Consider the following 12,851-nt stretch of genomic DNA (forward strand, 5'->3'; position numbering starts at 1 on the left):
TCAAGGCATCAACAGGATGATATCTGGATGCTGAAGACTGTTTACTGGAAAGCTTGGGCTCCTGTGTCAGACAGCAAAGCGTGTGGCTGGCATCTGCTGGTCCTTCTCTCTTGGGTTTCATTGCTTTCAGCTTCTGGCTTCAGTGGCCTCCCATTTCTTTACTGTGAGTCCTCTCTTGGCTTCTTTGGGGCATTTCTCTAAACTTCTTTCTGTTTTCTGTGTGTCCTTTATCCTCTTATAAAGGACTCTATTAAGAGGATTAAGACCTACCTTGAATTGGGTGGGTCACATCTCAACTGAAATAACCTAACCAAAGGGTCCCACCCACAATAGGTCTGCACCCACAGGAATGGATTAAAAGAACATGAACTTTTCTGGGGTATATAACAGCTTGAAACCAACACAAGGAGGATCCTTGCCTCTTTCAGCTTCTAGAGCCCCAGGTGTTCCTTATTTGTAGACACATCCCTCCAATCTTCACATGGCCATCTTCCATCTGTGTCTTTTGCTTCTTGGTGTTCAAATTTCCCTGTTCCTAAAAGGACACCAGTCATACTGGATTTAGGGCCCACTCTAATCCAGTACAACCTCATTTTAACTAATTGTATCTGCAAAGACCCTATTTCAAAATAAGACAATCTGATGTTCTAGGTGGACATGAATTTTCAAGCAACACTGTTCAATCCAGTTACAGTAGCCAGAGTCAAATGCTATACAGAAATTATAGGAGAAAGAGACTCAGTAAGTGGGGTTTATGGGTAACTGGTGCCTTCAATAGAAGACTGCAGTGGAAAACGTTAGAAGAGGTCTTGGGAAATATTAAAGCTGAGGATATCATCCTTTCCTGTGTATGGAATAACCCAAGGGCTTGTTCAAATGTAGAATCCTGGCTTTCCTTTGTGCACATCCCCCCATATCTGCATTTCTAAACAAGTGTCCCCAAGGAATTCTGACACGGGTGGCTCCCAGAGCACACTTTGAGGGGGTAGCTGTTGAATAAGTGGAGGTGGACTGGTAATGGGTTGAACTGTGTCCCTCCAAAAGATACGGTGAAGTCCTAAACCCTGCTACCTGTGAACGTGACCTCATTTGGGAACAGGGCCTTTGCAGATGTCATCAAGTTAAATGAGGTCATATGGATTAGGGTGGGCCCTAAGCCAATGACTAGTGTCCTTATAAGAAGAGGGAAGTTTGGACACAGACACGGAGAGAATTCCCCGTGAAGATGGAGGCAAAGATTGAAGTGCTACACCAACAAGCCAAGGCATGCCAAGGACTGCCAGCCAACACCAGCAGCCCCAAGAGGCCAGGAAGGTTTCTGAGGGAGCATGGCCTTGTTGACACCTTGGTTTTGGACGTCTGGCCTCCAGAGCTGTGCGAGAAGACATTTCTGTTGTGTTAAGCCACTCAGTTATTGGTACTTTGTTATGGCAGCCAGAGGAAACTAGCACCTGGAATCCCTTTTCATAGGGAGTGGAAATGACTGGGATATCTGGGAAAGGAGGAGCAGGAGGATCTGCACTCTTCCCTTCACTCCCATCTTCTCTTTTTTCTGTTTTGTTTCTACAGTACTTTCAATCATTTTCCAGGAAGAGCTAAGGGGTTTGTGAGTGAAGAGGCAGAAGCCAGACAACAGGGAGGGGTTTGAAGTGGTGAGTCTAAGAGGAGATAGCTGGGGAGGAAGATGATGTGGACCCAAAGGACTGTGTCCTGGTGCATTTCCTTGAGACAGGAAGGAACCTGAGTGTGGTGAAGACACTGGTTTTAGAGGGAGATGTACACCAGGGTGCGGGGTGCGGGGTGGGGGGCTCAGGAGGAGTAGCCCCTGTTTTGTCTGTAAACGAGAAGCTGAGGTCACCTGCTGGGAACAGATTAGGACTTGAGAAGACCTGAGAAGGTTTAAACAGTCCCAATGAGGTGCTTTAACGGGCATCAGTAAGGACAGAAAAGGCTCCTCCTGAACACTGAACACTGCGACTGCCGGGGGCTCTGTCTGAAGAAAGCAAGGGAAGGAAAGCATCTCCAGATCTCATCCCTATTCTGAGCAGATTCAGATTCCTTCCTCCTCCTCTAGGAAGTATCTGCAATTCAGCAACTGGCTGTTTCATTCTTTGGTTAAGATTTCATTTTTAAAGAAGTTTTAAAACTTCTGTCAATAAATTACCCTTGTCATCCCTTTGAGATTGCGTGGTCTCCTTTCACTGCTCTCTGCTTTCTTTTATATATATCTTAATCTCTTGTGCAATCTTCCCTTCACTCCCGTCTTCCCTTTTTTCTGTTTTGTTTCTACAATACTTTCAATCATTTTCCAGTTGCCTCTCTCCCCAGACCCCCACCTTCTCAAGGCCCCCGATATCCAGATCCATCCCCTTCTTGCTTTAAGACTAGTGTTCCAGCCCCTGCTCAGTTTACACCTTCGTTTTGGTTCAAGGTATTTGTATTACAAGCAGGATCAGCTATATAATTTGCAGGGACCAGTGCAAAGTGAAAATGTGGGGCCCTTATTAAAAAATTAAGAGTTTCAAAATGGTGGCAGGAGAACACCAGGCCAAGTGAGGGGCCTTTCTGGGCATGGAGCATTGTGCAATTGCACAGGTAGCATGTCTATGAAGCTAGCCCCGTTTGTAAGGTTCGTTGCCTTGACTTTATTTACCATTCTCTGAACCCATTCAATGTTGCTTCTATAATCAAACTGTTTGCACTTGCTTGATATGATACAGCACAGTCAACATGCCCCCCCCCCAAAAAAAAAGACATTCTATTTTAATTATTGTTCCCCTTCACCATCTTCTATGGTTATTAGAAAGAGTGACATGTGACTCCCTTGTAGGCTCAGATGTCTGTGGAAGTTGATGCTTGGTTGTTTCCCATAATTCAGAGGCCCTGGAGTCATGCCCTGAGGTTAAAATGGCACCAAGGAAGTTGCTCCCCAGAGGTCCCAGAGGAGAAATGCACTGAGTCACCCAGGCAGTCGTGCCATCGAAGTCCCCTAAGTAATATGCATTACTCGGTGTGTGGTTCAGAGTCAGCATTCAATAAACGACGACCAGTATTATTTCCTTGCTTGACTACAGAGGGTAGCCAAGATGCCGTCATTATGCAGAGGCACAGCTCTAGTTCACTAATTTCCTTCCAGAATTGGGGGGATCTCAACTCCTTCCCTTCGGGTCAATATTCCCACCTGGTTGTGATTTCCTTCTGGTGTCCTGGTCCCACTTCTCCCCGACCCATCCCCAACCCAAGGGTCCAGCCACCTACTTGTTGGTTTGCCTCTGGTGCTGGATGACCATGTTTTTCTCATGGATCGTCTCCAACAGGGCAGTTGCCAGAGATTTCAGATCAGAAATTGACTGTGGAGTGGCTGGGAGACTGCATCCGTGATCCTCAGATAACAAATCCTGGACTAGGTAGAATATAAAATTTACAACTCAGTGTTAAATTCTTCTGGAATGCAGGTATGCAAACTGATTTCAATTCTCCCTGAATAATATGTTCCCAGGTTCTAAATGCTACTGTATTGCATTGAGAGTCTGCTTTAAGTGTCAGTAGTAAAACAAAATCAGCGTAAGGGTTAAACAAAAAGAAGGATGTCTTCATGGACTCTTATCAGTAGAGTTTTAAAAAGGTAATGATTTTTTGCATTTGGGCAACATTTTACACTTTTCAGAGCACTTTCATACTAATTCATTTGAGACTTAAAATTGAAAAAAAAGCCTGGGGACTATTATTTATTCCCATTTCTTGGTCAGGAAACCAAGGCACAGAGGAGTTTAAAACACCTGCTGAAAGTCACACAGCCATGAGAATGAAAATGACTCGAGTCCTGAGCTGCCTGCTTTATATGACGTCTCCCACGGTGTGTTATTCCTGCTGGGTAGCGAGGATTTAGGAGATTATTTAAAATACAAGATACACTGTGTATTTTAATAGATAGTATTTATTTGAAGGTATTTTAGAAATGAATATAAGTGGCACAGCAAACCAGTGATTTCACAGCTGCTACTACTTAGGATGAGACTAAGTGAAATGCTTTAAAATCAATATAAAGAATATATAATATAAATTCAATATATCAATATAAAGAAAAATAATAGTATAAGAGGTACGAGGGTAAGGCAAAATTTTATGTAGCGGACTGCAAACGGCTAAATGCTGGGAAAGAGTACTTTAAACAAAGGCTAGCTGTCCCCAGATGCTTGTTATTATACAAACTGCCAAACTGCATCCATGGCTACGTTCAAAACTGAAGCCAAACAACACACACAGTTTAGCGTAATTCCAGGATTCCAACCTATGAGTAGTGGTGATTGCCTTTCTCTGCTCACCCTGCCTCAGTCAAGTCTGTTTATGAATCTCCAGTCATCTATCGATGGCTCCGATAAAAAATTCTCTTATATTTTTACCCAGTTTTAAAGGGGCCAACTTAAAAAAAAAATAATTTCTGATTTGTCTCCATACCACTTAAAAATATTTAAAGGACAATTCCAGATGTGGTATGATTGGCTTAGCGTAGAGCAGGACTCTCCCCAGCTTCATCCCCGATGTCATATATCTGTTCATGTAAATGTCAGATTTCATTAGTTTCTTTGGCAACAAAATACCACTGATGAAAAATATGAGAACACTGTTTACTAAAACCCCTACAGGTCTTTCAGGTGTGATGCTGCTAAAACTCTGCTCCTCCATTTAACTTGGGCTGGGCTTGAAACTGCTCAGATCATTTTCAGAAGCCACCAGTGCATCACTTCTGCTCTCCTTCTCCTACTCTCCTGGCTAATATAGGGTCATTCAGAATCTCCTCTCTGATTCCAAACGTCTGTTCTTCAAGTATGGCTTGAGTTATTATTATTTTTAAATGTACGCTCCATACTGCCTCCATTGTAAAAGTAATGTACATTTTTTAGAAAGGGCAAACTAAGAGACAATACAAAAAGATAACAGTCACTTGTGTCTCATACCAGACAGAAAAAATAAACAGTATAAACCTCTCACTATGTATCTTTGGGCACCATTTCCTATACGTCTGTATGTAGATACAGATACATACAATTTTTCCTTCAAAAATAGAAAAAAGCTTTCCTTTTTTCCCTTAACAATATTCTTCATCATTAAAATCCCCTAAAACGAAATTTAATAAGTGCTTAGTAGTCCACATATAGAAACATAATTATTTAAGTACTGCTGGCCATTTATGTTGTTTCTGATTTTTAAAATTATAACTCACACATGAAGAACCTTCTCATAACACAATGCCTGCACGTGTCTATAATTAGGTCATGCTGGTCCAAAGGGGATCCTTTTAAAGCGTTTCACACTATGTTGCCAAGTGGTTTTCTAGAATGGTTGTGCCACTTACTGGTGTTTAAGAGTAGAGGGTCTTCCCCACATCAAGGTAACACCGGGTATCAACATTCAAAAATGGTCTGCTAAATACAGTATTCAGAGCTAAAGTTAGATGGGCTACTTCACATTTTTGTGAAGTACTGTTGTTTTGTTTTGTTTAAACAATTCTCAGGTTCTTTTTCCAGTGAAATAGAAAAAATAAGGAACTTGGAAAAGTGCCTGGGATTTTAGGCAGGCTGGAGGCAGCAATTTTTTTCTTTTTTCTTTTCTTTCTTTTTTTTAAACCATTCTAGCTTGGATTGTAACCACCACACAATCATTGCTGATCTGCACTGACAACAACCAAAAAGTGGGCCAGCTGAGAATGTTCAACATGAGGCTTATGTTTAGAACTGGATTCCCGAATATTAAGTGTCAGAAGCAAGCTCTCTGTTATTTATTCCCCTGGACTGTTCCTGGAAGATCATTATTTTTCATCAGAATTGACAAGAAGAAACAAAATTGCAATCAATAAAAGTTCCTTCGAAAAAGGCTCATGGTCCATGATAAAATGATTTTGGCAGCTATGGGATTTTTCTACTCTGATCTCAGAGGCCAGGAAAAGGAGACACTCGACAAGGTGAAATGCATCCTTGGAGATGCTAAACTGGCAACTAGAAAAGGGAATCCATTCTTGAAAGGTAAGCACAAGGTAGGGGAATACACCCAAATGGGATCCAGTCATTAGGAAAACCTCTAATGCACTGGTTCTCAAAGTTGGGTCCCCGAACCAGCATTGGCATCACTTAGGACCTTTTTGGAAATACATATTCTCAGGTCTCACTCCAGACCTACTGAAGGTGGGGCCCAGCCATCTGGGTTTTAACAAGCTTTCTGGGCAATTCTGAGGTGGGGTGAAGTCTGGGGACCACTGCTACAAGGGGTGCCTCAGTTCTCAATGCACAAAATGGGTGGGTGGGGTGAGGTGGCAACAGTGGGCACTCACAGCTGGCTGTCTATTCACATGAGCGGTCCCTCCTGGAGAACAAAATCCTACCTTGCTTTGCAGACAGGACGCCAGTCAGAGCACTGCTGCTGGATCTACTCTGGCCCTTTGCATTTTTCCGTCTCTCAAGAGCATTCTGAAGCAGCATTGGGGGAAGGGAAAAAACCGCTTTCAGAAAAGCCAATAATGGAAAGAAGACCTAGTTACAGTAGATGCATCCTCCCCTCCAGCACAGACTGCAAATGCCGGTCCAACATTTAGAATCCTGAGTCCCTGCCAAAGCTTCACAGTTGAATATATGGCCCCAATAAAGAGTTAAAAAAAACAAGTGGGTGGCTGGCAGAATGACAGCAATCACAGTCCCCTGCATACAAAAGATTCTCCATGCATATTTGCTAAATTAAATCAAATCTGAAGCATTAATGTGTGAAGTCATTAATTATGGAAACCCTTTCCCAATAGATGCGTGTGATGGTTTGGAACTGTATGTACCCCAGAAAGACAAGTTCTTAAAGTTAATCCATTCTTGTGGGTGTAAATCCATTGTATATAGGACCTCTTGATGAGGTTACTTCCGTTAAGGTGTGGCCCAACCCAATCAGGATGGGTCTTAATTCTATTACTGGAGTCCTTTATAAATGGAATGAACTCAAACATGAGGGGGAAAAAGCCACAGGAAGCAAGAAGCTGAAACCCCAAAGAGAAGGAAGAGACCAAAAGATGCCACCATATGCCTTGCCATATGACAAAGGAAACAAGGATCACTGGCAGAGTCTTTGAGGAAAAAGCACCATCTTAAGGATGCCTTGATTTGGGCATTTTCTTGGCCATTTTCCCAGCCTTAAAACCACGAGCAAATAAATTTGCATTGTTTAAGCCAAACCATTTCATGGTATTTGCTTGAGCAGCTTAGGAGACTAAAACAAAGTGAGATGGAGAATAGGTTTACTTTCATGTGCCAATATCAACAGATGACTAGTGGTATTTGGAAGGATGCTATGATTGATTAGTTACATCTGCCTTGGACAAAAGATTAAGAAAGTGTCTATGTACCATGACATGTCATTCCTAGAACAGACCCTTACGTGAAAATTGATGGGTAGTATCAATCTAGGGCTTAGCTCCTAGAACAGAATATATGTTGTTAAATGAATGCATACTGCATTTTTAAAAAATAAGGTATTAATTATATAATTTTAAAGCTGTATTCTTCTTTAACTGCATGTATATATAAATATAGGATTGGTGAAAAGTAAAACATGGCCCTACTGAATGGAAAGGAGAACAGTATAGAGATTTCTGAGGAAAAAAAGCTAGCATCAAAATCCAGGAGAATGATCAAGCTCTCCCAAGCACTGAGACTGCTGCAAAACTTCACCCTCAGGAAGAGAAATCAATCTATTTTCAAAGCAGAGAAACCCAGGAGATTTTTCTAATTATAACACTTACAACTAGCATCTGCAGAAATAGATATTATCAAACTAATGGTGCTGGAATTAGACTAAATAACAGTGGGGACAATTTAAACATTCCATCCTTTCAGTGTGACGTGAACACTACCGTTTAGACTGTGATTTCCTGATATTTGTTTCTTCATTACTCGGAAAACTTTTCCTCTGATTAGAGAAAAACAGCATCTGATGACAGAATATTTAATACAAAAGTAGATAAGAAACCCAATTTCTTATGGACCATGGGTGTAGAGTGGACAAGTCCACCCGCTGGTGGCTTCAGTGTGTTACACAGATCACAGCAGCAGAAGGAATTCTTTCTAAAGTTGTTTCAATTTTGTTGGTTGCTTTGAGTTTAATTTTCACTGGTTATCTCAGTTAAAGTTCTTATTGGACTCTCTGGGAGAGCAGGCAAGCATGAAAATATGCTTGGTACATAAAAGAGAATTAAAATAGAATGACATTTAGATGTACAGTAGTGAATCATCATCGTTATCACGATTTTGCTACCTTGTATTTGGCAATATTAGATTTCAGGAGGTTGACCTCTTCGTGAAGTTGCTTTAATCGCTCTTGAAGGTACCTAGAAGAGAATATATATCACTAAAAAGTGTTTGGGACGCTCAAGTATAAGGGGACAAAAGAAAAAATCACATGCCTGAAGCGCCATCTTTAAATATAATGCCTCTCCTTCCCACTACCAAAAGGAGGAGGAGAAAAAGTATATCTTTATGACCTTCTCAAATGGATGCGATCAAGGTCAAACATGCCCCAATCATAGAAACCCCACTTTAAAACAGCCCTCTGCAGAGATCCCCTAAGGGATATTAGCACAATTTTCACATAATTCTCATTAAGATGATTCCACTGGGAAGTAAAGCAGGAAGAGGTGACACCAGACATAACTTTAAGTTAGACATACACACGTACTGAAATTTGCCTTGGGGAAATGAAACAGCTAGGGGAATTTCTCAATTTATTTTCTTATTCTTTTTCCTCTCCTTGGTAGCAATAACAAGCAGCTTTCACTGGGTCCTTACCCTTCTCACCCAACTGGGGGGAGGGGGTGATGGAGAGAGGAAAAGGAGTAGTTTTTTAGGCATGTAGGCATGTGTTGCTTCTTTTCTTCTTTTTACAAGGGAAGCATGGTCATCGTTTGGGGATGGTGACTTTCCTTTCACTGTAAGGCAGTTTTCTGAAACGTAAACAGGGCTGCAAATAACTCCCAGCCTGCAGGCTGACGGAGAGTCGGCCTTGCACCCAAGCACAGGCCTGGGCCTGGCCACTTGCCTGTTCTCCATGCACAGGGCATCCACGTCAATGATGCGGTTCTCGTTCCCCCCCAGGATATGGTTTAGCTCCTGGTTTAGCCTTTCCACTTTGTCCTGGTAGGAGGACCGTTCTCCCTTAACATCCTGAAGCTCATCCACAGAGGCCTGCAGGTCATGCTCCAAAGACTCAATCTGAAACCAAAGGCAGTGCCCTTACTCAAGATGTTCCTTGCACGTCAGCTTTATGGCCTTCTGCTTGGTTGACTGACTTTTAGAGAGCTTATTAATACCACCCGCATGCTATAAAACCCTACGTGCCACCCACTGGAATACAACCAAAGCTAAAACCAAGGGGACGACTTCCTGCCAGATACTAAACTCTATCTAAGACAGGGGCGATGCAGTAGCACACAGAGAAACAGAGCCCAACCCTTACCCCCTGCAGTGTGCCCTAAAGCCAGGGCATGTGGGGGTGAATCCAGACAGTGCGAGCAGCAGCCTGTGTCTCACAAATACATACTTCTTCAAATCCACTCTCAACCAAGAGCTCTTGTCCTCGTCCTCAGAACCAATGCATAAGAAGGGCAGACGAAGTCTAGGATCTCTTAGGGCTCTGGACCCACTGAGATTTTGCCTAAGCATTGCTCATCGTTTGGGTAGAAACTTTGTCATATTTGGTTCTCTTCCTAGCTACCCTAGGTTGGGGGCGGGGGGAGCAGATTTCTAGTTGTGTGGTCAGAGCAAATGGCACCCAAAGTCTCAGGGACAGAGCTGCTGGAAGCCAGAAGCACAAGATCTGCTTGGGAGCCTTGCCGAGTGCCAAGAAATTAAAAACGTTGGACCTGTGTCCCCTTTCCTGCTCTGCCTCGCATCCCAGGCACCTGTCCCCACCCCGCTAGAGATAGAGGGAGCACAGTCTACTCTTCGTTGTGCTGTGTGCAGCTATGCCAGCCCGTTTCTCACTTCTGAGAGCTGTTAGGACGAACCTGCTCCTTAGCAGTTTCCAGCTGCTGAACCAGGTCTTCACGCTCGTGAGCCGCAAAGTGCCGCACCCCGATTTCTTCATCTCCGAGCCTCTGCTTGGCGATTGTCATCCTCAAGAGCTGCATTTTCCAGTAGCAGGAAAAGAAAACACAGAGAAAGTTAAAATGAATATATCCCTATACACACACACATTCACACAAGGATGCTAGGTGGAAATTTTAGGAAGACTGTCTTGAGAAATATTTGGGGAGAGGAGCAAAACAAAAGAAATTTTCTGCCAATATCATGATTTAAAAAAAAATTTTTTTTAAATATATTGTATTTATACACAAACACACACACACACACACTCCCCAGGTAGAAGGCTAATGGGAACACACACCTGGGCATTTGAAGGTGTGTCTCCTGCGTAGCACTGCCATAGTGAGGGGCAGAAAAAAATGCTGGGACGTATTTAAACTTAGCAAAGATCAAAAACTGATAACATAATGCCGGGAAGGGCACTCTCCTGCATGTTGGTGGAAATGTAAGGTAGTATATCCCACTTAACAATTAGGCGATGTTATCAAGGGTGTTAAAAATGTTCCTACTCAATGAACCAGTAAGTCTACTTCTGACAATCTGGGCTAAGAATAATCCCAGGTATGAACTAGCTTTAGGAAAAACAAAAAGTAGCTTGGACTATTATTTATAGTAACAGTAAAAAATAACAACAACAACTAGAAATAAAAGTCCAATAGTGGGATGGTTAGCAAACTAGTTTGATTACTTTAGGCAGTCAATCAATGGTTTAGTTTGTAACCATATGAAACGATTGTTGTATGAACTATGTAATATGATGGAACATGCTTACGATGTCACATTCTGTGCAAAAAAGGCAGAATACTAACCAACTTTTATATGCAGCATGATAAAAACTATACTAAGAAACCGTCGTATAGAAGAAAAAAATTGCCAAATAAATCAAAATGTTAAAATGTGTCTGTTTAGGTGGTGGTGAGTCTATCTGTTCCTTGTTTTCTAACTTTAAAAATAAGCATGCATAGGTTAGTGTGAAATAGTGACACATCCCAAAGTAATTTGGGCAGAGAATAAAAATATATATGCAGGGCTCCCCTGAGGAGCTGGGGGAAAATGCAGAGGTGTTGGGCTCCCCCACCTGGATTGTTGCTGATGTTCTCACAAACATTGAGGACTGGTAGTTTGATGTGCTGAGCCCTCTATAATGGGACTTGCCCTTATAAGGCTTGTTCCTCCAAAGGAGAGGCTAAACCTGCTTGTAATTGTGCCTTAGAGTGTCCCCCTGAATACCTCTTTGTTGCTCAGATATGGCCCTCTCTCTCTAACTAGGCCAGCTTGGCAGGTGAACTTGCTGTCCTCCCCTCTATGTGGGACCTGACTCCCAGGGGTGAGAAACTCCCTGCCAGTGCAGGATATGACTCCCAGGGATGAATCTGGACCTGGCATTGTGGGATTGAAAACATCTTCTAGACCAAAAGGGGGATGTGAAATGAAATGAAACAAAGTTTCCATGGCTAAGAGATTCCAAATGGAGTCAAGAGGTCACTCTGGTGGGCACTCTTATGCTCTACATAGATAACGCGTTTTAGGTTTTAGTGCATTGAAATAGCCAGAAATAAATTCTTAAAACTATCAAATTACAACCCAGTAGCCTTGACTCTTGAAAACGACTGTATGGCAATACAGCTTACAAAGGGTGACAGTGTGATTGTGAAAGCCTTGTGGATCGCAGTCCTTTTATCCAGTGGATGGATCGATAAGTAGAAAAATGGTGACAAAAACACTAAACGAAAAATAGGGTGGGGGGGGATAATTTGGGTTTTTTTTTTACTTTTATTTTTTATTCTTTTTTTCACTTTTTCTGGTACAAGGAAAATATTCAAAAAATAGACTGGGGTGATGAATTCACAACTACATGATGGTACTGTGAACAACTGATTGTACACTTTGGATGCTTGTATGGTATGTGAATACATCTCAACAAAAATGAATTTTAAAAAATAAACATGCATGACTTTCATAATATGCTTTTATTTAGATGTTTTAAAATCCCTAGAAACAAAATTCCAGTCTTCAAAAATGTCATTTTCCAAGGGATCCCTACAGAACTCATAGTTTCCCCAGACCCTGACCAATCCCCATCTGAGGCCCCAAGCCCTGCAGGCAGGGTTGCAACGGGAAGTACCTGAGATATCCAAGGAAGATCTGATGGTCCCAGGTATTCCTGTACTTGCCCATCACGGTTCACCGTTAAAGAGGGACTTTTTAAAGTTACAGAGCTGCCCACCGCGCCCCCCCCCGACACTTTTCTAAAGGGGTTTTTAGCTTGATCTCCACACACCCCTGACAGGTGTACATGGGTGACCTTCACCTGCAGTGAGGTCCTGGAGACGGTCCTACAGAGCCCAGGAGCTAAGTCCTACCTGGAGGATGCTCTTTCTTGTCCCTGCATGAATCTTAATTTGCCAGTAGAGAAAGTGGCTTTATTTTTAAAGTCTCTGAAGGATTTGAGGGCAGGTGTGAGATGAAAGTTAATTTAAGCCAAGGTAGAATATTAAGTTAAAACAATAAATAGTTAATAGCAGTAATGAACTTTGAAAGAAATGACTAACAAAAAAAGTAAAGAGCATTTCCAAATGGCATTTATTTTGGGTCATTATTTGAAAAGTACTCCACTGAATTCAACACATATCTATTGCATACCTACTAGGAGCTAAAGCACCACGGGGCAGACAGTGTTCCGGGCAGGCAAGACAGCCGTACACAGACCTGACAGAGGATGTTGATGCTTAGACA

The 12,851-nt window shown here is 42.2% G+C and overlaps 1 protein-coding gene across 2 annotated transcripts in view; it reads right to left on the reverse strand.

Annotated features, from left to right (window-relative positions):
- Nucleotides 1-12,851, reverse strand: part of CCDC149 (coiled-coil domain containing 149) — a 140,992-nt gene that overhangs the window by 42,077 nt on the left and 86,064 nt on the right. For both annotated transcript variants that reach the window (XM_037829512.1, XM_037829513.1), the window contains exons 5-9: nt 10,037-10,153; nt 9,070-9,242; nt 8,290-8,362; nt 6,380-6,464; nt 3,259-3,403 (exon numbers count right to left, since the gene is read on the reverse strand). In XM_037829512.1, the coding sequence (XP_037685440.1) occupies nt 3,259-3,403; nt 6,380-6,464; nt 8,290-8,362; nt 9,070-9,242; nt 10,037-10,153 (593 nt within the window). The remainder of the gene's footprint in view (nt 1-3,258; nt 3,404-6,379; nt 6,465-8,289; nt 8,363-9,069; nt 9,243-10,036; nt 10,154-12,851) is intronic.

This window comes from Choloepus didactylus, chromosome 3 (genome assembly GCF_015220235.1).
Source record: "Choloepus didactylus isolate mChoDid1 chromosome 3, mChoDid1.pri, whole genome shotgun sequence".
Classification (NCBI taxonomy): Eukaryota; Metazoa; Chordata; class Mammalia; order Pilosa; family Megalonychidae; genus Choloepus; species Choloepus didactylus.